This window comes from Plasmodium berghei (assembly GCF_900002375.2).
Source record: "Plasmodium berghei ANKA genome assembly, chromosome: 1".
NCBI classification, from domain to species: domain Eukaryota; phylum Apicomplexa; class Aconoidasida; order Haemosporida; family Plasmodiidae; genus Plasmodium; species Plasmodium berghei.
Window position 1 is genome coordinate 347,000 of NC_036159.2, and position 23,452 is coordinate 370,451.

The 23,452-nt window shown below is 22.2% G+C and overlaps 8 protein-coding genes across 8 annotated transcripts; 5 read left to right on the plus strand and 3 right to left on the minus strand.

The window, feature by feature from the left end:
• Positions 1-207: 207 nt before the first annotated feature.
• Positions 208-5,451, plus strand: PBANKA_0108400 (conserved Plasmodium protein, unknown function; the record flags this gene model as incomplete). The annotated part of the gene is made up of 1 exon (XM_034568471.1): positions 208-5,451. One exon carries the CDS (start codon positions 208-210, stop codon positions 5,449-5,451), a length of 5,244 nt encoding a protein of 1,747 aa, XP_034419684.1.
• Positions 5,452-6,132: 681 nt separating this feature from the next.
• Positions 6,133-7,373, plus strand: PBANKA_0108500 (mitochondrial ribosomal protein L19 precursor, putative; the record flags this gene model as incomplete). Its single annotated transcript, XM_034568482.1, has 3 exons — positions 6,133-6,135; positions 6,261-6,618; positions 6,781-7,373. The coding sequence occupies 3 exons, from the start codon at positions 6,133-6,135 to the stop codon at positions 7,371-7,373; spliced, it is 954 nt and encodes a 317-aa protein (XP_034419685.1).
• Positions 7,374-7,635: 262 nt separating this feature from the next.
• Positions 7,636-9,418, minus strand: PBANKA_0108600 (pre-mRNA-splicing factor SLU7, putative; the record flags this gene model as incomplete). Its single annotated transcript, XM_034568493.1, has 3 exons — positions 7,636-8,753; positions 9,064-9,165; positions 9,349-9,418. The coding sequence occupies 3 exons, from the start codon at positions 9,416-9,418 to the stop codon at positions 7,636-7,638; spliced, it is 1,290 nt and encodes a 429-aa protein (XP_034419686.1).
• A 1,179-nt stretch (positions 9,419-10,597) lies between these two features.
• PBANKA_0108700 (RNA-binding protein 25, putative) lies at positions 10,598-12,637 on the minus strand (the record flags this gene model as incomplete). The annotated part of the gene is made up of 1 exon (XM_034568504.1): positions 10,598-12,637. One exon carries the CDS (start codon positions 12,635-12,637, stop codon positions 10,598-10,600), a length of 2,040 nt encoding a protein of 679 aa, XP_034419687.1.
• A 3,566-nt stretch (positions 12,638-16,203) lies between these two features.
• PBANKA_0108800 (histone H3, putative) lies at positions 16,204-16,614 on the plus strand (the record flags this gene model as incomplete). The annotated part of the gene is made up of 1 exon (XM_034568516.1): positions 16,204-16,614. The coding sequence occupies one exon, from the start codon at positions 16,204-16,206 to the stop codon at positions 16,612-16,614; it is 411 nt and encodes a 136-aa protein (XP_034419688.1).
• A 512-nt stretch (positions 16,615-17,126) lies between these two features.
• PBANKA_0108900 (peptidyl-tRNA hydrolase PTRHD1, putative) lies at positions 17,127-17,700 on the minus strand (the record flags this gene model as incomplete). The annotated part of the gene is made up of 2 exons (XM_034568527.1): positions 17,127-17,397; positions 17,600-17,700. The coding sequence occupies 2 exons, from the start codon at positions 17,698-17,700 to the stop codon at positions 17,127-17,129; spliced, it is 372 nt and encodes a 123-aa protein (XP_034419689.1).
• A 1,767-nt stretch (positions 17,701-19,467) lies between these two features.
• On the plus strand, positions 19,468-20,449 carry PBANKA_0109000 (conserved Plasmodium protein, unknown function; the record flags this gene model as incomplete). Its single annotated transcript, XM_034568538.1, has 3 exons — positions 19,468-19,496; positions 19,661-19,789; positions 20,350-20,449. The coding sequence occupies 3 exons, from the start codon at positions 19,468-19,470 to the stop codon at positions 20,447-20,449; spliced, it is 258 nt and encodes an 85-aa protein (XP_034419690.1).
• Positions 20,450-20,720: 271 nt separating this feature from the next.
• PBANKA_0109100 (transketolase, putative) lies at positions 20,721-22,733 on the plus strand (the record flags this gene model as incomplete). Its single annotated transcript, XM_034568549.1, has 1 exon — positions 20,721-22,733. One exon carries the CDS (start codon positions 20,721-20,723, stop codon positions 22,731-22,733), a length of 2,013 nt encoding a protein of 670 aa, XP_034419691.1.
• Positions 22,734-23,452: the final 719 nt, after the last annotated feature.

A 23,452-nucleotide genomic window follows, 5' to 3' on the forward strand; every position in this document is an offset into this window, starting at 1 on the left:
ATCGCTATATATTAAAAGAAAATGATTGGATTGAGTATACTACATTAATGGGCTATGAAAAAATGGGATAAAATGAATTCCTTATATAAACAATCAAATAAATATATAAATAATTAAAAGATAAGCAAACATATGTATATATACGTGGAAGTATATGGAGAAACTAATTAGTGAATTTATACATACAGAATTCGTATATATAACGGGATGGATAATCGTAGCACAGAAAATAAACGACAGCAATATGAAACAGGTTCTAATTATGGAAAAGAAAGCATAAATGTAGACAGTGGATCCTCGGATTCACTCTTAGAAAATTTACTTAATTTAAATAAAAATAATAATTTGAATGTATCTGAAAATATAGATGATATGTTTTATTCATCTATTCCAATGAACGATAAGCTCAAAAACAAAAAAAAAAATAAACAGTTTGAAAAAGATGAATGGACAGAGTTAGATTTACATCATAGATATAAGTATGACCAAAGTAGCTATATGGATGAAGAGGAAAATGAAAGTGACGAATATAATGATAAAAATGAAGAAGAGGAAAATGAAAGTGACGAATATAATGATAAAAATGAAGAAGAAAGTGAATATTCAAATTTGGGAAGTGATGATGATGTTTTGAAATATTATAATATGGTTAAAAGTAACAAAAGAAATGATGAAAATTTACAAAATAAAATTAACAAATTATTAAATCCGAAGAAAAAAATTGAAACATATGAAGAAAAACAAAAAAATATATTATTAAATTCGGTAAACGATGATGATATTGATACTTTATTATATGACAATGAGGAAGATAAAATATGTCTTTCTTATTTTATGGATGATATAAATAAATTTAAAAAAAAAACGTTAATTGAGTGTGAAAATGTAGAAAATGCAAAAAATGTAGATAATGGGGGAACAAGTATTTCCCAAGAACAAAGTGATATAGCAATGGATAAAAAAATAGAAAAAAATGAAAATGAAAAAGGAGAAAGAAAAGATAAAATATTTAATTCTATTAATAATAGAAATATAATAATAGGCGAAGAAAGGTTATTAGATATTAATAATATAAACTTAAATAATATTTTATATTTTTATTTTTATTCAAATCAGTCTTATATATTAAATTTGGGGAATGGAAATAAAAATATATATACATATGATTCATATATATTTGAAAATTCTGATGAGTTAACTAACTTAAAATTAGACAATAGTTCAAATACGAGTATAAGTGATGAAGAATTATTATTATTAAAACATAACAATGAAGAAAGTGATAATGATATTTTTGAGGATGAAAATGTATACACAGAGAAGCAAAAGAGTTCGAAAAAAAAAGAAAGAAAAAAAAAAGGAAGAAATAAAAAAGGAAAAACAGAAAAAATGATAACATCTACTGAACCATCAAAAATGAATAAAGAAGTTGAAAATTTAATAAATAAAGCTAATAATAGTTATATTAATAAAAATTATGAGGAATGTATAAAATTATTAGAACAAGTTATAAAAATATCTCCAGATTTACATGACCCTTATCATTTATTAGGTTTAATATATGAAAGAGAGTATGATAATTTGAAAAAAGCGATTAATTATTATTTGATAGCAGCACATTTAACTCGTAATGATTTTTTAACTTGGTATAATATTTCTAATTTATGTAAAATTGAAAAAGAATATAATATATTGTTATATTGCTTATATAAAGCAATGAGATTATATAAAAGAAAAAAGGGAAAATTACAAAAAAAAAATAATAATAACAAAAAAAAAAATTTAATAGATGAAAATAGTCAGAATGAATATTCGTTGTATGTGGATGAAATGGAAAATGATAAATTTTCAAATTGCAATGAAGATGAATCTCAAATAAATTTCAAAGAAAAAAGTGAAATAAATTATGACAATTTTGATAAAAAAGAATTATTTGATAATTTTATGAATCATTTATATTTTAATATCGCATTTACATATATATTAATAGAAGACTATAAAAATTGTCTAAAAAATTTATTAATAATAAAAGAAAATAATAATATAGATTCATATGAAATAATTGTGGATATATATATATGCATATGCTTAGTAATTATAAATCGCCCATATGAATGTTATAGCTTTTTAAAAGACATGTACATAAAAGTAATGAAAAAAAAATCTCATTATAATTTTGGATATCACGAAAAAAATATAATTTGTTTATTTATGCAATCACAGATATTAAATAATAAATACAATGAATGCATATTTGTTTATAAAAAATTAACAAAAAATTGTGAGCATGTACATATTGACATATTTGCACAATTCATAAAATCCATAATAAGTGTTGTAAATTTTAAATCTAAGTATTTAATTAATACATTTTTTTTTCAAGTATTAAAAAAAAATTATATTTTATATGAGGATATAATTTTTAATATTGCCGAATCATATTATGCTAAAGGAATGTATACATGTGCAATATTTTTTTATCAATTAATTTATAAACAAGATAGACAAACAAAATGTAATGATATAATTGGAATAAATGACAATGAAAATGACACTTTTCTTGATTACACAAATGCAGAAAAAAACACTTCAATAAATGAAATAATATCTTTTGACAATAAAATAAATGTTACAAACTTTGTATATAAAATGGTAAAAAGTTATTATTATATAGGAAATTATATAAAAGGAGAAGAAATAATATTAAAAATATTAAATGATGAAAATATTGAAAAAGATAATATAGAAATAGATATAAAAACATTATATATTAATATTTTGTATAAATTAAAAAAATATAATAAATCAATTAATATACTATTGAGTATAAAAGAAAAAAAATTAAGATCAACATTTTCTATACCTAAACCACTTAGTAATAAAGAAAGAGAAATATTATTATTAAAAATATTTAGAAAAAAAAATAAATTATTATTATACACATCACATAATAAATATATTTTACACATATTTTATATATATCCCCAAAAAAAACAAAATTTTGATAAAACTTTTAGTCACAATAATAGTGTTTATTATATGTATGATAATTATGTATCTCATAAGAATATTAATAATATTATTAAAATAAATTCGAATATATGTTTTTGTTATTTTTGTATAAAATATAATTTACCAATCTTAAATTATTTTTATTTGTTTAACATTTTAGATATAATAGATTGTAAAAATAAAGAGATAAAACAAATGGGGATAACCCATATTACAGAATTATACAAATATCGTGAATATTTGCTTTATTTAAGTTATTCCTTTAATATATTTAAAAACAAAAACAAAAAAGAAAACTATAGTACTATTGTTTATAAAAATTTGAAAATAGAGGAAAACAAATTATATTATAAAGACGTTATGATAGTTGATATTAGCGAGTTTATTCGAAAAAATGATTCATATAAAAATGAAGTATTTAATTATAATAAAAAAAACGAATTATCAAACACATTTTGTAACATCAATAATGCACTCAAAGAGTTTTATTCTAGAATTTACAAATATAAGTATAATGTTGAATCAGAAATATTAAATAATAGAGTTGTTATGAAGTTTTACAAATTTAGTTATACTCTTTTTTATTTTTTATACGAATTGGAACATGATTTTAGCAGAATATATGCATGTATGGAAAAAGAAACTTTTTATTTTAGAAAATTAAAAAAAGACAATCATAAAAATGGCAAAACAAATCGTGATAATATAATTTTTTCATCATATTCTGGTATTGATTATGATGGCGTTCTTATGAAATTAAAAAAAAAATATATAATTGATAAGGATTATGAAAACAAACAAAATTCAATTAATAAAATCGATGAAATAAAAGAAAAAAAAAAAAAAAAAAGTGTTTCATTTTTGCACACAAAAAAAAAAATGAATTTTTTTTCTTTCGAAAGCTACTTAGGACTTTATTTTAGTATTTTATTTTTAGAAGAATGTTTTTTTTTAGTAAGTATAATGAATTTATATGATGATTCTATTCATATGTTAAATTTATATTTAAAGAATAGGAAAACAAATAAAATAAAATTACTAACATATATAAATTTTATAAAAAGCGAATTTAAAAAAAGACATGATACAAATATATTTTCTAATATCCATTATTATTTTTTTGACAATATATATACTAATAGTATAAAGGAAAATATTAATAAATATTATAGTAAAATCATAAAAAATAGTAATAATGTAAAAAATCGAGATTGCAAATATTATATTTTTCGAATTAATTTATTACTTAATAGATTGTATATATCCAGTGGGAATTATGAAAAGCAAGTTAGATACTTAAACGATTTGTATATATTTAATAAAAAAAAAAAAAATGAATATAGAATTTTAAAATATTATACTGATATAGTTTTAACAGGAAAATTTTCTCAAAATTTTTTAGTATCAGTATCAAGATCAAGATATAAAAATATTTTAATTATATTTAGACTTTTCCTAGTTAGAAGTATACATTTTGATAAAACAAATCCATTTCTTATTTATTTAATTGCAAATGTTTGTAATATATCATCTATGGTTATTCATGCAATTCATGAGTTTACAAGGGCTTATACTTTCTTGTTAAAATCAAGACGTGAAAATATTCGTATATTGAATAAGGATAATATAGATAATGTTAAAATTAAAAACAAAATGGAAAAAATAAACATAAATAATTTGAATGAGGGGATAAGAGAATGGCGTGATAGTGCACCTACTCAAAGTGTAGATTCAGAAATCGAAATGAATGAAATAAATGAAACAAAAGTTGAAAAATGTGTCTATATGAAAAATAAATTAGAAAACAAGTTTGAAAAAATATCTGATAATGTAAATTTTTTGTTTAGTTTGATGGCATCGTACTTCAATTACTCAGGGGCATATAAAGTAGAGAATAGAGAATCTGTTATTATGACTTCTTTTTGTATATTAAATGAATATATATTAAAAAGATATGAACAAAAAATAAAAAAAAAAAAAAAAAAATATATAAAATATTCTCAATTTTATAAAATTTATAAATATATATATTTAGCTGAAATATTATATAATTTAGGAAGAGCCTTACACTATTTATCTTATTTTAATGAATGTATAAAATTATATTTAAATGTTATAACACTTATAAAAAAAGCAGATAAAGAAATAAAAAAATTATTAAAATTGAACGAAAAATTTATATATGACTATGTTATTAATATGAAAAAGTGTATGTGTTACACTTGTCTTAATTATCCATTTATTTATGAAAAAACAGATTTAATAAAAATAGTAAATTATTACAGAAATTTAAATACAAAATATTCGAATTTTTATCTCCTTTTTTTTGATAAAAAACATCTTCTTTTTTCCGCATCATATAACCTTAGTGCCATTTTTAGAAAACTTGGTAGATTTGAACAAGCAAAATATTTTCTTCGTTACATTGTATGGGATTAGTATCCAACAAATGAATAATAAATTATATATATTACACATTCACTTTTATGTATATATAATATTAAGTAATATTTAATCTATAAACTTTTAATTTTTTTTTTTAATTAGCTATTTTACTTTTTTTGTTGGTATTATAAATATACCTATTTCATTTATACTTGGTATAAATTCACATACATAAATTTTACTATAATTTAATTTATATGGATATCCATTTTTTACTTGATTTGGTTATGATTATGTGTATTAATTAGTAAATTTTATCTTTTTATTTAACAACTTTTCAAACATTAAATCATATTAATTTTTTTTTTTTATGTATGCAAAAAATAGTTTAAAATTTTGGTGATATTTTTTTTTACCAAATCCTACATTTCACTGTGGGTGTATATATTCATTATAAAAAAATATATATAATATACATTAAGATTAATTTTTTTTCGTTTTTTTTTTCAATAAATTTTGAAAAATATGCTTATTGTATATAAAAAAATATATTAATAAAAATAGGTGGAAATAATAATTCATTTTATTATGTAAATATATATATATATATATATATATTTATTTATTTTTTAACTATGAAATGATAGAAAAATTCAGTCAATCAAATGTAAATCAGCAAAGTAGAAAGTATTACATACCCTTGAACACAGAAGAAAAAAAATAATAAATAGAATAATGGTAAGCTTATAAAAAATAAGTTATTTTTATTTTGGAAAATGCGACATAAAGTGATGTATTCCTATTTATTTATATATCATATCCATTTCTTCCTTTCTTCCTTTCTTTCTTTCTTCCCTGTACAGATAAAAAGATACATAAGAACAAAAGTTATAACAAGTTTAAATAAATATAAGTGCTATAATATAAAAAATGAAAAGACGTCAAAATACTGGCCTAACATAAATTGTATTGACAAGGATGAAGAAAATATAGAAAAGAAATGTAAAGAGAAAGGACAAGAAAACAAAAAAACAATATTTTACCATAAAAATTATATGCATGATTTTTATAATAGGCAGTTAATGCACAATCTCCATTTAGTTGAAATGAACAAAATGAATAAATTAAGAAATTTTAAAATGCCTAAAATACACACAGGGGATCTAATTGAAATCAAATACGAGTTATCACGATCTCAGCAAACGTTTGCAATTTTTCAGGGTGGGGCATTTTACTATTTTCCCATTTTATACTAATTTTTCTTATTTTTCTTATTTTTCTTATTTTTCTTATTTTTCTTATTTTTCTTATTTTTCTTATTTTTCTTATTTTTCTTATTTTTCGTATTTTTCTTATTTTTCGTATTTTTCACCCCTCTAACAGGCTATTGTGTTGACATTCGCAGAAAAAGATTAGATTCGTCATTTATTGTAAAAAATATATTTGATGGGGTAGGTGTAGAACAATTAATACCATTTTATTCCCCACGGATTTTATATGTAAAAAATATAAGAAGTTTATATAATATAAATGAGGAAAAGCTTAAATCATATTATAAAATAAATAAACCAATAACAAGAGATTATAGATATATGTGGCAATATAATATAAGAGGAAAATATGAAAAACCTCGAGGGCAACATAAACCAGGTATTAGATCTATTGAACCCAAAATTAGAAGGCGATTAGCTAAACTAAAAAAAAAATATATGAAAAGAAGAATAGAAAGTAATTTATCTTCTTATATATTTGGTGGTGTATATGCACAATATACAAGAAAAAGAACAAGATTAGTTCGTGCAGAAATATATAGACGAATGCTTATATATGCATTAGATGAAGAAAATAGAAGAAAACAAAAATTAAATAAAAGACGGGAAAAAGAACATTGGAGCAATTTTAAAATTAATAAAAATAAAGGAGACAATGCTTTCATGTCTTTACCCTCTAATCATCCTCTTCTAAATACTTTATGATTATTAGATTGGATAAAGTCATGTTTTATATTAATATTTATGAAAAGTACAATGATATGTTAATATTATATATATATATATATAGTAATAATAATTTGCTCAACGGCTTTTGAAGAGAAAAATTTGTTACGAATAAAAAAGTTTAAGAAATATAAAATTAAAGTAAACAAAAAAAAAAGTGGGAAATGGAAAAAGCGGAATAAATAATCGATTTATTAATTATAATTTTTTTGTAAATGAGAATTTGAAGAAAGAAAAAATATTATAATTGAAAACAATTTTGAAACTTGTCAGTACATTTGCAACATTTGTAACCCCATTTTTTTGTTTCCCGATCATAATAACTACCAAAAACTGAAGTATGATCCGAAATATAAATATCTTCTTCATATTTACTTAATATTTTAATTTTATTATTTTTTTTAATATCAATTTGATCAACCGGCTTATATTCTGTGTAAACTTCAGAATGTATAAGTTCTTGTTCATTATGAATTTCTTTTGTTATATTTTCACATTTATATGTTTTTAATACATCTTCTTGTTTTTTTTTAATTAATTTATTTTTTTTTTCTAAAAATTCTTTATACATTAATTCGAGTTGAGTAGGTTGCGCATTGAAATGAACGTTTTCACCTCTTTTATATGATTCCCATGCAAATATTTCTAATTTTTTCGATTCAATCGCCTCTCCTGTATTATTATAATAATTTTCACCTTTATAATAATTACTATTTTCTAAATTATTTTTTATATTAGCTAATGGATCCTCTCTCATACTTCTACTTTTTGGATCATAAAAAGCAGAATTTAAATTTAAGTTATATAAATATTTTGCTGTATCTTCTCTGATTCTTAAATTTCGAGCAATTGTTTTATTTTTTTCATTTTTGTTATTTTTTTTATTATTTTGTTTATTATCATTTAAATCATTACCTTTTTCACTATCACTACTTAATTCGCTATTTTCAGCTTCTTCTTCTTCTTCTTCATTTTCTTCTTTTTTTTTTTTTATGGATTGCTTTTCATATTTTTTTTTCAGTTTTTCTGCTTTTCGTTTTTTTTGTTCATCTACTATTTTTTCATATTCTCTATATATATGATCGAAATTATTTGGATCATATCCTACCCATCTATCTCTATTTCCATCATATCCTAGATCTTGGGTAACACATAAATAATCTTGATCATTTTCTTTATTCATAAAATTTTTTTTTTTTTTTCTTGTTCTTTCTAAACAATATTTTTCTGTATGTGCAGCACTTCCACAATTTTTGCAAAAATTTTGTTTATTTTTTGTATTTTTAACATAAATTTTTCGATTTCTTTCTTCTTCTATTTTCACTTTATCTGCTTCTCGATATCTTTGATGTTTTAGACCTAAAAGAATGGGTGTTAACAATTATTCAAATATATATATATACATATAGACATGTAGTGATATATACACGCATTTTATGTATTAAAAATTGGGACCAAATCATTTAAGGGATGTGCCTTAAAGTTTCGAAAAAATTATTTGTAGGATTGAAATAGAGCAAGTATACTTGTTTTTAACTGCATTTGTAAATTTTATCAAACATTAAAATGGAGCACACAATTTGTTTTTCCCCTTTTTCCCCCTTTTTTTAATACACACATATTTGGGCCTAGAAATGTATTTTTATTATAAGAAATATTTTTTTCTAACCTGGTTGTGTTTGATTTAAATACCAAGGAGCTTTGAGAATATATTGTGGCATATGCGGATTTATATCATTTCCATCTTCATCTTTTAGAGCTTCTATTTTTCCTGAACAATGAAATATATCATTAAAATGAATATAATAAATAACTTGTATTGAAATAAAACGAACGAATAAGCATATTAAGTTATGATAAATGAAAATAGTGAACATATGAGTGTGCATTTAGTTATCTACATAATATATACATCTTTCTTTATAGAGAAATAATATGTACATAAAATTTATACCGGCTTTCCGAGCTTCATTTAGCTCCTTTTCTTTTTTTTTTTCTTCTCTTGTTTCATTTTTAGAATTCATTTTATATATATGTCATGATTTTAACATTATAATTTATTTCTTAAAAAGTATAAATAAATTATAATCTTATTTAATTGTTAACTAAACATATCTATTGTTCTAAGAACTCTAAGAGGGTTAAATATTACTTAATATATTATATGTGAATTTACAAATTCAATCAGCTATTTTTTGAGAAATAAAGAAATAATTAAAAGTCCTAAAATAACATACTGCATTATTCCTTTACATATAATATATTATATTTTAATTATTTTGTTGAATTTATGTATTTTCTCATTTCTCTATGATTCAATAGTAATAGGATTTTTGTTCGCATATGCAAAAAAATATTTTTGGGAATAAAATATGCATATTTATGCATTATTTATATTTAAAAAAAAAAAAAATTTTATTGTTATTTTTCTTTTAATTTATTTATATTCTTCCAAGATAAAAAAAAAAATCGTTTTTTCCTATCCACAATTGTTATGTATTTTAACTGTTATTTTGATTTTAGCTAATTTTGACTAAACCTTGTAAAGTTGGCAAACAATGAAATCTTCATTTTTATGAGGAGAGAAAGTTCATTTTATTTCATAAAAAATTAATAGATATTTAACACTTATTAATTAAAAATAAAATTATGTTAATATTTTTTTCCCTCTTATAAAAAAAAAATTAACAAATTGACAAAATAACCAAAAAGAAACAACCAAGACATTGTTCTCCAATTTGGGCTTTAAAAAAAGCGATATTCACAGTAGAGTGTATATTTAAATTAGCTTTTAAAACAAATTGTTGTCAAAAAACGTATGAATATACAAGTATATGTGTATAATGCCTATAGTTATAAAGGAGCATTTTTATGTATTAATTTGCCTTTTATTTTATGTAAAATAATCACAAAAGTTAAAATGCGCATATATATAAATCTAAGAATTTGCGCAGAAAGTGTTGTAGACACTATTCCATTTATGGAGCGTGAGAAAAAAGAAAAAAAAAGAAAAAAAAATGAAAAAAAAAAAAAAAGCGAACAAAATAAATTGCCTCTGATGTTAGTTAAAGGCAATGAAAACGGTTAAGAGGAAAAGTTAAACAAATAATGCATATTTATACCATGGGTGTGTATAAAATTTTAGTAATATTTGATACTCAGAATATATTTTTTTTATCGAGAAATGTCAGATATTTGCTACATTACATATTATTTTTTATTTTGAGTTGCTCAAAAATAATGAGTCTATACATATTAATAATGAATTTCTTTCCATCTGAATCTAAAAACTTTTCCGCTTCGGAAAGGATATCTTTTGGTGCAGTTTCTTTTAATATTTGTTCAACAAAAAAGCTACTTATTTCTTCTATAACTTCTTTTTCATCTGCCCCTATATATTCTGTTATATTTTTATATATCCATGGCTTCAAGTTTGTACTAATATTATCTTTTAATTTTAATATATCCCATTCGATTGGGTAATTAAAAATATCTTCTTCTTCTGAAGGTATGTTTTCTAATATTTTTTTTGATTTTTCAATTATATCAATTGTTTTAGATGTATCATTTTTTCCTTTCCTTTTTTTTGGTAATGATATCTCTAGTTCATATGCTATTATTGGATCGTCTTCTAGAGATTGTATTTCCTCTGTATTTTCATTATTTTTCGTGTTTAATGTTTTATTATTATTATTATTACCACTTGTTTTATTAATATCTTCTTCATTTTGTATATTTTCGATAGTTACTTTTTTTTTTTTGTCATTTACTTTTTCTGTTTCGCTGTTTGTTATTTTTCGCTTGTTTTTTGAACTTTTTTTTTTATTGGTATTATCATCTTTATCTTGGATAGATTCTTCATGCTCCTTTTCGATTTCAGAATTTTCGGTTTGTTCATGGTTTTTCTCATTTTCATTTTGATTTAACTGTTTAATATCATGATTTTCATTTTCTCCCTTTTCAGAATTCTCATTTGTTTTATCATTTTGTTTATCTTTATTATTGTCAAACACATATGAAAAAGCTGTAGCGAAAAAACTGCTTTTTTTTGTCTTAGTTTGCACAGTAGTATCGCTATTTTGTTTATCTTTTTTGTTTAATATCTCTCCTTCTTTATCTTTCATTGTTATATCAATATCCTTTATTTGTTCTTCTTTTTTTTTGGCTTCTTCTAATTCTTTCATTTCATCTAACCTATCTTGTTCATCTAATTTTTTTTCCTTTGCTCTTTTTGACCTTCTGCTTTCTCTTCTTTTTGAACTTGAGATACTTGAATCTTCATTTTCTCCTTTTAAATCTAATTCGATAAGTTTAGCGATATCTTTTTTTTTGATTTGAATAAACTTATTCCATTCTCTATATGTATCTTTTTTAATTTGTTCTTCTAATTCTAACCATTCCTTTTCTCTTTTATAAAAATCTTTTTCTAAATTTTTTTCTCTTGCATCAAGTTTTTCAATTCGGTCTCTTTCCCTCCAATGAATTTTATAATTATTAGTAACATATTTTCTTTTTTCTTTTTCTTGGTTTATTAATTTATTATTATTTTCATTGTAGTTAGTTTCGTTACCATGGTTATATATTTTCTTATTTAATAAGGATTTATTATCCATATCAAATTGAGTAATATTGTTATTATTTACATTATTATATTCACCTCTTTCGGTTTCGTCATTTTTTCCATTTTTTTCATAATCATTATTAATATCCCCTATAAATTTTAAAACATCCATTTTTTTTTTTTTTAAATCTTGTTCTATATCGTTTGAAATTTTATTTTTTATTTCTTTTAATTCAAGTGAATTATTTACAGTATTTTCTTCGTTTATATTTTTTGTATCATTTTCGAAAAGTGTAACTTCCCTTTTTTCAAACAAAATATCTACAATTGAATCAAATTTTTTTTTTAAATTATCATTACAATTAACTTTTAATTTTTTTCCACATAATTCTATATTATTTAATATATTTATACATAAATAAACATTATATATATCTTTATATTCACAAAATCCAAAGGTCATTAACTCATTTGTTGATGGATTTCTTTGTCTATGCCAATTATTTATATCACCAAATATTTTTAATATTTTTAATATATTTTCCTCTTCAATATATTTACTTATGTTTCCTATATAAACTACATTATTTGCATTTCCTTGATTTTCGAATTCCTCTTTTTCTTCCCCGTCCTTATTTACTATAGGTTTCAAGTTAGTGTAAAATGCCTTATTATTAATCATATAAAAATACAAGTTTTATTTGTTCAAAAAGTGGATGAATATATAAATAAATGTTTGCTTGCTATTTATTATGTTACCTATTCCGCTACTTTATTCGTTACGGCATTTATTACTTTTCCTTTTACTTTGTTACTAATTTCTTTCGATTTTCACAAAGCGCTTTTAATCATGAACATTGGAATATAAATGGCATAATTAAAAAAATGGAATTAAAAGTGAAACATAAAAACACGCGATTATATTAAATTTAATCACATTAATACTTAATCACTTTTTATAAATAAATAGTTTTACATATTTATCTATTTCAAATGGTACTTGGATATAATCATTAATTGAACCCCCCCTATAAATTATCGTCGTTAAAAACAGCTATATAAGTTTTTTTTATTTTTTTTGTAATTTATTATTATAAAAATTGTAAAAAAAAAATATAGCTATAAATTAACAGAATTAACAAAATATATTTCTCCTTAGTAATTTATATAGACTTATGAATTAATAAGGGATAATGAGTTATATTTTTTTGCATATTATAAATAGATATAATAATATTAACCCATTTGTATAGTATGTACATATTTTTTAAAATATATATTTTTAATATAACTAATTTAGTGCTTTATATATTGCATGGCTTATGAGTTTCAAAACTGTTACTGGGATATCACAGCAATATAATATGGATACATATAATAATGTTTATGAATCTATATACATGAAGAAATATTATTTGGTAAAATAAAAAAAAAATTACAAAATGGGACAAAAAGTAAAAAAAATATATTTATATAAATATACTACAGAATTTTTCATTTATTTGTGTTTTGTATTTCGATACACAAAAATACCCTTTTTAAACTTATTTCATATTTTATGATGTTTGCCACCAAATTGCAAAAAAACTATACATTTTTTATGAGCAATTTTTATGCTTTTGCTTTCTCCTAACATAAAATTTTTATATGTAAACCGGGTCATATATATTTTAAAACAAAAAACATACATATAATTTTTAAAGAATTATATAACTGTGTATGTTTTCTTTCGCAACTCAAATGTCAATTTTTCAATTCTTCCATTCCTTTATAAAGACGCTTACATCATACCTTTGTATTAAATTTCTTTGCCGAACGGTATTATTACTACAACTTTTTGGCTATTATTTTGTATAAATTAATGAGTACTAAAAACTATACATATATATATATATTGTGTTTGTTACCTTAAAATCATTTGATGATATAATGTTAAATAATATGAAATGTGTATAACACTGCTCTCACATATATTTGAAGGTAACATAGACACAAGTAATAACTATACGTGTCCATAGCATACTAATTTAGCGATAGTTGAAATATTATACTAACTAGCTTTTCTTTAAAAAATATTCATATTTTTTCAAATATAGCTATAAAAAAAATCATTAGCTAGCTAGCCACTTTACATTTTTTACCCGTCATAATAATATGTTAATTATAACGGATAACTCATATGAATTTTCATTACGATTAAGTATAAAAGATCGAACAAAATATATGTTATTATAAAAGCGAATTAATCTTCGTTGTTTGTATTCCTCTTTTTTTTACATTATATCACACATTGAAACAAAAAAGACCATATTCCCATAAAATGAATAATATTCAAAATCATATTGAATAAGCAAAAACATAAAAATATACCATAACAATATGATTATAAAGAAAATTTCAAAATACTGTATAGTTTTCCTATAATTTAAAAATAATAAAATATTGATTATCGCTAATTTTGTTTTCTTTTTTTTAATTTAAATAAACGCAAATAGGATAATACATACTTATAAAGGGAATTATACTAATTGAAGCATTGATGCTTATTTCAAAAATACATAAGAATAAATCGTATATAATATTTACAAGTGATATTATCATTTATTATTAAACAAATTCTGAATGCCCATATTTATTTGATTCCTTTAAATTCTTCAAAAATTCTATAAATAAAAAGAACTTTATACTTTCCTTTTCGATTGAACGAAAATTTTGTTCATCATTTGAATTAAAATTTATATTTTAAAAATTACAGGCGTATGTTCATGATAATATAAGAAATTAATTTCATATTCGGTGAGAGACGAAGAGAGGGGAAAAAAGAAGTATTTTGTTTATTATCAAAACGAAAGTAAATAAAAAAACCAATAACATGTAAGCACACATATATGAATATACACCATACTTTCATTTATTTTAATAATTTTATTTGCAAACAAAAAAAAAAGGTATACATTGGTCCTTTTACATATTTATTCTTTAAAAAGAATCAATTATAATTTAACACATGCACTTTTAATAGTCCCATTAATGTTATGAGCATACATATACTCACAAATGCACTAAAAATATTTAAAATTTTGCCTAAGGGTATGTCTAATTTATTAAATAAAAAGAATAGCGAGAATTGATACATATTAAATTTTGTTCATACTAGCTATTCCGTTTCCTAAACTGACTTGAAATATCATAATTAGGTGAGTAATTTATAAATTATTAAAGGGAGTAATAAATTAAATATTTGATATGATTATGCGCGAGGAAATACAACATTCCGCATTTGTTTTTGCCAATATAAAACCACAGAAGGCATATATGACTTGCATTCCGCAATAGTGGATAATTTATTTGGGTTAATTTAATATATATTAAAAAATATATGTTCATTAAGATATAATATTATATACATATATATTTTCTTCATACGTAGCGCAGGTGCGAAAACGATGCTATATATACGTACGCATTATGAATTGCATAAAAAAAAACAATTTTAAATAAAACATGGTAATCACATCTATGTGCAAAATATTAAACTTGCAATTTTAACAAAAATTGTAAAAATATACAATAATATATATAATCCGACTTTCGCTGATTTTTATTATTATAATATGCGTTATCATAAATATTTGCGCACTTATATATATGCGCATGTGTGTGTGTGTAACGAAAACGATTTTTTTTAATAAAAATAAAAAAAAATAATAAAATATTATGTGCGTATTAAGTATAATGATAGCAATTTTTAAATATAAATAAAGGCGAACTCAATGAATTATAATAACTAAAAATATAAATTTATTGCTTTTTTATATGCACATATATCCTTTGTCCATTTTGTAGCACTTTTTTTACGTGTTTAAAATTTATTTAAATAATATTGCCTTTTTTTTTTTATGCATACATGGCTTTTTGCATTAATAGTTCAGAAAAAAAAAATGGGTCAGAAATGATTTAAAAAATCCAGTAAAGCATGTAAAAAAAAAGTGCATACATATGAATTTTTTTTTTCAAAAAATAAAAAATATACGTTTAATGAATTAGTTAAAGTATACATTAAAATATTTTACGTTCCAAAAAAAAAAATTAATTTAATTTTATTTTTTATACATTATAATTTAAACAAAACTTGTCATATACATTTACAAAAAATATAAATAAAATTTTCTGTAAATACTATAAACACGCACACAATATATTATATATATATATAATTATATTAATTGTAAACCACATATAATAAAAATGGCACGAACAAAACAAACAGCAAGAAAATCAACTGCAGGTAAAGCCCCAAGAAAGCAATTAGCTTCAAAGGCAGCAAGGAAATCAGCTCCAATTTCAGCAGGTATTAAAAAACCACACAGATACAGACCAGGAACTGTTGCATTAAGAGAAATTAGAAGATATCAAAAATCCACTGATTTATTAATCAGAAAATTACCATTCCAAAGATTAGTAAGAGAAATTGCTCAAGATTACAAAACTGATTTAAGATTTCAATCATCAGCAGTTATGGCACTTCAAGAAGCTGCAGAAGCATACTTAGTTGGTCTTTTTGAAGATACTAACTTATGTGCTATTCATGCAAAGAGAGTTACCATTATGCCAAAAGATATCCAATTAGCCAGACGTATTCGTGGAGAAAGATCTTAAGGGACTTAAAATAGTCATCATGGTATTATTGTCATAATAATATTAGTTGATTTATTTTAATTTTTTAGTTTTTAAAGTACATATGTGCACTTTCTGTGTATATATGTATATTATTTACTAGTGCCCTTTTTTTCTTTTTATATGTATATTTATAGCATTCGTTTTTATACATATATACTATTTAGTTTTTATGATAAAATTATATTTGAGGCTTCACTAGAAGCCATTACTAGATACTTACAAACAATGTTCTTTTAAAGAGCATAACAACTTGTTTTTGTACAATTAGTTTAAAAATATATAAACATAATATATATACATGTAAGGCAACGAATGGTTTGTTAATCATGATCACTCACACGAATGTATATATGTATGTATGTGTATGCAATATAAGTGTAAGAAGTCAAATGATGGTATTCAATAAGAATACATATATATGCATATGGTTTGGTTTCTCGATGATATTATAAGTTTTAAGTAATAAAAAGTGGATATAGAAAAAATAAGGTTTATAACTTTTTTAATAATGCATACTTTTTAAAATAGTCCTTTATACTGTTTTTGTAATATGGTTTTATTGCAATTGCTGTTAAAATGTTTTCTGGCTGCTCAGCCCAAATTCTATATTTCAAATTATTTTTATCTAGGTTTTCTGATAAGTTTTTCATTTCATCTGTACTATCAACTTTTAATATAACTTTGTGCATAGTGTTTATTTTTTCTGGTGATAAATATTCCTTTACGATAATATCGTCCATATTTTCAGCTATTACTGCAACACTAATAAAAAGGTGAAATCATATATATGTGTGTGTGGATGTAAGGATTTACATATGTATCTCGTTTTTATAAGGAAAAAATATAAATCATATAAAAATAGTACATATGTATTATCAATTTAATTGATTAATTAATGTTTTGAATTAAAAAATATTCTACAAGAATTTGGCTATATATGAAATTATATATCTACATATTTTACCATGCATGACATCCCTGTGCTATGATAGACCCAAGTGGCCATCTTTTATCCAAAATTTCCTTATTTACTAAAATGTATTGAACAATTGGATTTTCTTGCATCTTTTCTTAATAAAAATTTGCCTTTCCTATAAAAATGTTTAAGTACATCAGTATCACATTTAACTAATAGGAATGTAAAATCATGTACACTGATATTCATGCATATAAGTATATACATCTATTTATTTGTTAACATTATGCATATATTTTAGAGGAAGTGATATTTATTTTATTTTTTTATTTTATAATAATAAAGTAGGAGATGAAAGGAATACATTAATCATATACCTTCTCAGTATGGAAAAAAATATTATAATTTTGTTTTGTTTTTTAGATTATTATGTTGTAATATTTTATAGCTAATTATACTATGATATAGTTTGTTCTATGAAATGTAATAACATTGTAAATAAATTAATAGTATTTATTTTTTTATTTCGGTGAAATATTTAGAAACCCATAGTAGTAATAGCAAACATATTTATTGTTATCGATATTTATACAAATGTTTGCACCTATATTTGTACATATATTTCTATATACCTGTATAAATATAGTTAGCATTTCTGCCTTGAAACATTTCCATTTGTTTCGTTTTTCTTTCTGCATGTTATACAATGTATATATTTCGTTTAACCCGAATATTGTTCTTTCACTTTTTTTATTTATTTAATTTTTCAAAATAACATGAATTTTTATTGATGTTTATGTAGAATTACAACGAATAATTTTTTACACATAAATGTTTTTTTAGCCCATATTTAAACGGAAAAAATTGTGTTAGCTTATTTTAAACATTTCAATTAAGAGTTGAATATTTTCTTGTATTTTCCCATTTCCTATAGACTCCGTTTTAAAAAAAAAAAAACACAATTAAATAAACACATATAGCCAATGATTATATATTTTATTATGAAATACAAAAAATATTTTAAAAAATATGAATAACAATATAAATTCCTAATAGTAAAATGGTGAATGTATTGTTAATAAAAAGAGTGCGATACAATATATTATAGTAGAATATCATTGGATAAAACAAATATAAAATAATACATTGTTTTTTTCGTCGGTTTCATTAAGTTTGACATAACTAATATTGTTTATTCTAGTTGTATATTTTAGATTCATTAATTATCTTAGTATATCGTATAAAACATATTCATTGCTAATTACTGATGAGTTTATACAAGCATATACATATATGTATGTATTTTAGTATACGTTCTTATACAATATATTTTAAATAATATATAAAACATGATAGAAAACTGTAATAACACATGAAAAAATTACCCTCAAAAAAAAAGAGAAAAAATGGCGAACTTATTTTTATTGAAATTTCATACTTAAAAAAAAATGTAAATAGTGCGGTGAATTTTTTTAAAATCGAAAACCATTTTGATGGTTAAAGTTATTCTCCATTTTTATGTATAATGTCCCAAAAAAAAAATATAACAAATAAAATAAAAATTAAAACGATAAAGTGAAAAAATAACACAAACTCATTACAATTATTTAATAAAACTGTATTGGAAAAAACGAGGGATATAAACCAATGAGATTATTGCATACTACTAAGTGTGCCCCGATATTTTATATTATTCATATTTTTTTCGAGTTTTATTTAGTTAATTATTTTTATTCTCCTTAGTATTTATAAATCGATAAAAAAACACCAATATTATAATTTATTATGTATATATATATGTGTATGTATATAAGTAAATGTGAAATTCATTAACGATTAAGCGATTTCTACATTTCGATATAAAATTTTTAAAAGAATATTCTTAACTCCCAAGTTACTTTTTTAAAGGTTTTATAATGGGTGAAAATCTCAGCACAATTACACAGTAAGCTATTTAAAATTCTTACATATTGTATAAGTATATGCATAATACTTATTTATGCTTATTTATTTGGTAGTTTTTTTTTCAAATAATTTATAAATACATAAAAAACAATTAAATTATTCTTATATATAATATAAACATTTGATTTTCTCCTTATATTATAGCACAATAGAAGTTAATTGTTCATCCGAAAAATATAGTAACATTTTATCCAAATGTTTATCAAGTGATGAATCTTTAAAACAAAATCGATTGTATAAAAATATAAATGTATCTGGAGAAACTATAAAAATGTAATAATCACTTTTTATATAAGTTTTTTTCTTCTATATAGACGCTATAAAATATATACATCACATGTTTCCATAAAGTATGGCTATATATACACCAATATTAAAAAAAAAAAAAAAAAATTATAACAAATAGCTAGTTCATTTATTTTTTTATATTCTACATAAAATTACCATCCCCAAATTAATACTTTTTTGTTACTACTGTTAATTGAACGCATATAGAAATGAGTACATGTATAATATATGTTTATTTATCATATCCCACTTAACATTTTATTGATACGAGATACTATATATTATAATCTAGTAAATATTGTATGTATATTATTAGTTTATGGTTTTTTATTTATATAAAATAAATTCATAAAAGTAAAAATTTGAGAAATTAACCAATCTGTATCAGTTTATTTTTTGCAACGTGTATAAAAAATATATAAATATATATATGGCATATATTTTTGCTTGAATATTTGTTTAATTACATATTTCATGGTATAGAGCACACATTAAATATTCATAATTATATTAAATGTATTTATTTGTATAAATATTTTTTTCAGAGAATTACAGAGCAATACATACGAAGATATCAGATATAAAGCTAAAAACATTTACGATTATTTACATTTTTTTTTTAAAACAATAGAAACATTTGCTTAGCATCGAACTTGGAATATATATCCATATAAAAGGTATATTGAGCATATTCTGTTATTTTTATTTCCAAGTTTTTTTAAATAATAAAAATTGCAACATTTATGATTAATCATATAAGAACCCCCCGTGTTTATTTAGTAAAATTAAAATAAAATACGAATATTCATCTTTATACCTCCATTTGTATAAATATATCAAACTGTATATCACAAATAAAGCATCCACTGACGTAAATTAATTGTATAAACAATTTTTTATTTAAAACACATTTAATATGAATACCGAAATAGACATCAAATGTGTCAACGAAATTCGTATGTTAGCTGCTGAACTGCCACTTAAAGCAAATAGTGGTCATCAAGGAGCTCCAATTGGATGTGCTCCTATAGCACATATATTATGGGGATATGTAATGAATTATTATAATGAGGATACAGAATGGATAAATAGAGATAGATTTGTATTATCGAATGGACATGCGAGTTCTTTATTATATACAATGTTATATTTAACAGAACAAGGATTGAATTTAGATGATTTAAAAAATTTTCGTCAATTAGGAAGTTTAACACCGGGTCATCCAGAAAACTATATTACAAAAGGGGTTGAAGTAACTACTGGACCATTAGGACAAGGCGCTGGGAATGCTGTCGGTATGGCTATATGTGCTCATAACTTATCAGAAAAATATAATACTAATGACTTTGAAATATTTAACAATTATATATATGCATTATGTGGAGACGGATGTATGCAAGAAGGTGTATTTTGTGAAGCGGCATCATTAGCTGGACATTTAGGTTTAGGACGATTAATACTAATTTATGATGATAATAAAATAACTATTGATGGGAATACAGAATTATCATTTACTGAAGATATTGGAAAAAAATTTGAATCTTTTAATTGGGAAGTTAAAATAGTAAAAGATGGAAATACCAATTTTGAAAAAATATATAAAGAAATAGAAGAATGTAAAAAAAATTTAAAACAACCATCACTAATTATTGTTCAAACATTATCTGGTTTTGGAACAAAAGTTGAAGGAAGTTATAAATCTCATGGTTTAGCATTAAAAGATGATGATATAAAAAATGCGAAAAAAAATTTGGGTCTTGATTTTGAAAAAAAATTTCATATTTCTGATCAAGTAAAAAATTTTTATAAAAATGTTTTACAAAAAAATAAAGAAAATTATATAAAATGGAAAGAAACATTTGATAAGTATATGTTAAAATATCCAGAAAAAGGACAAGAAATTTTAAGAAGATTTAAAAAAGAATTACCTAACAATTGGGAAAATGTTTTACCGAAATATACAGTAAATGATTCACCTTTAGCAACTAGAAATTTATCAGGTATAGCATTAAATTGTATTAATAAAATATTACCTGAATTAATTGGTGGAAGTGCGGATTTAACAGAATCTAATTGTACAGCTTTAAAAGATGAAAAAGATATAACTAAAAATTCATTTGCAAATAAATATATAAGATATGGTGTAAGAGAACATGGTATGGTTGCTATATCAAATGGTATATATGCATATGGTGGATTTGAACCGTTTTGTGGAACTTTTTTAAATTTTTATACATATGCATTTGGTGCTTTAAGATTATCAGCCTTATCAAATCATCATGTTTTATGTATAGCGACACATGATTCAATAGAATTAGGAGAAGATGGTCCTACACATCAACCTATTGAAGTTTTAGCATTATTAAGAGCAACCCCAAATATAAATATTATCAGACCAGCAGATGGAAATGAAGTATCAGGGTCATATCTTTGTCATTTTAAAAATCCCAAAACCCCAACTGTTATGGCCTTATGTAGAAACAAAGTACCACATTTAAAAAATACATCAGCGGAAGGTGTATTAAAAGGTGCTTATATATTAGAAGATTTTGAAAATAATAATGATAAACAAAAAGTTATTTTAAGTGGATGTGGATCTGAATTACATTTATGTTTTGAAGCCAAAGCTATTTTAAAAAGCGAACATAATTTAAATGTTAGAATTGTGAGTTTTCCATCATGGACCATGTTTAAAAAGCAAACCAAAGAATATCAAACATCTATTATGATGCACAATGATCCAAAAATAGTTCGATTTTATATTGAGCCTGCATCTACTTTTGGATTCGATACTTATTTTAATACATATATAGGTGTGGATCAATTTGGATATTCAGCTCCTAAAAATCAAATATGGAATCATTTAGGTTTTACATCTGATAATATCGTTAAGAAGGTTTTGGATTTTATTCAAAATCAACTAAACTGAATACAGAAGAAAACATGTTAAAAGTATTAGTAAATTTCGAGATATAATGCTTGTATATGAGCCATTTTTCAAGCGAACGCGTAATCATGTGAATCTTTTAAATCTAGACATGCATGTTCATTACAATTAAATATGTATATATAACATATCTTTTTTTTGCTATGTTTATAGTGTAACCATTTGTTACCGTCATTGCGCTTCGTTTATACGTATATGCGAAATAACAAATATTTCAAACTCGTTTTTTTTATACTTTCCTTTAAAATTTAAAAGGTAGTATATTGTAAAAATAATTATATAATGTCATACAATAGAGATTGTTTTATTATTTTTTTTTTCGCTAAAGATTGAGTAGTTTGATCTTATCTAATTATAACCTTATGCATAGATACATATATGAGCAAAGTATTCTCTCTTTTTATCGCTACTCATAATATCTAATAGGATTTATATATCTATGTTTTCCGCCGTTTAAACAACTTTTGTAGGCACATATATATACGTGTGCATAGTCTTTAATTATGAGCAAAAGTGAAAACATATATTTATATATGTACGTAGTAAGTTTAATATACATTGTACAAATCAACATTTATCATTTTAACAAAAAAAAAGTAAAGAATGAGAAAGAAAATCAAAGAAAAATAATGATAACGTGGAAAAATGATGAAAAAAAAGAAATATATGTGTATTTGTTTGTGTATTATATTTCCTGTTTC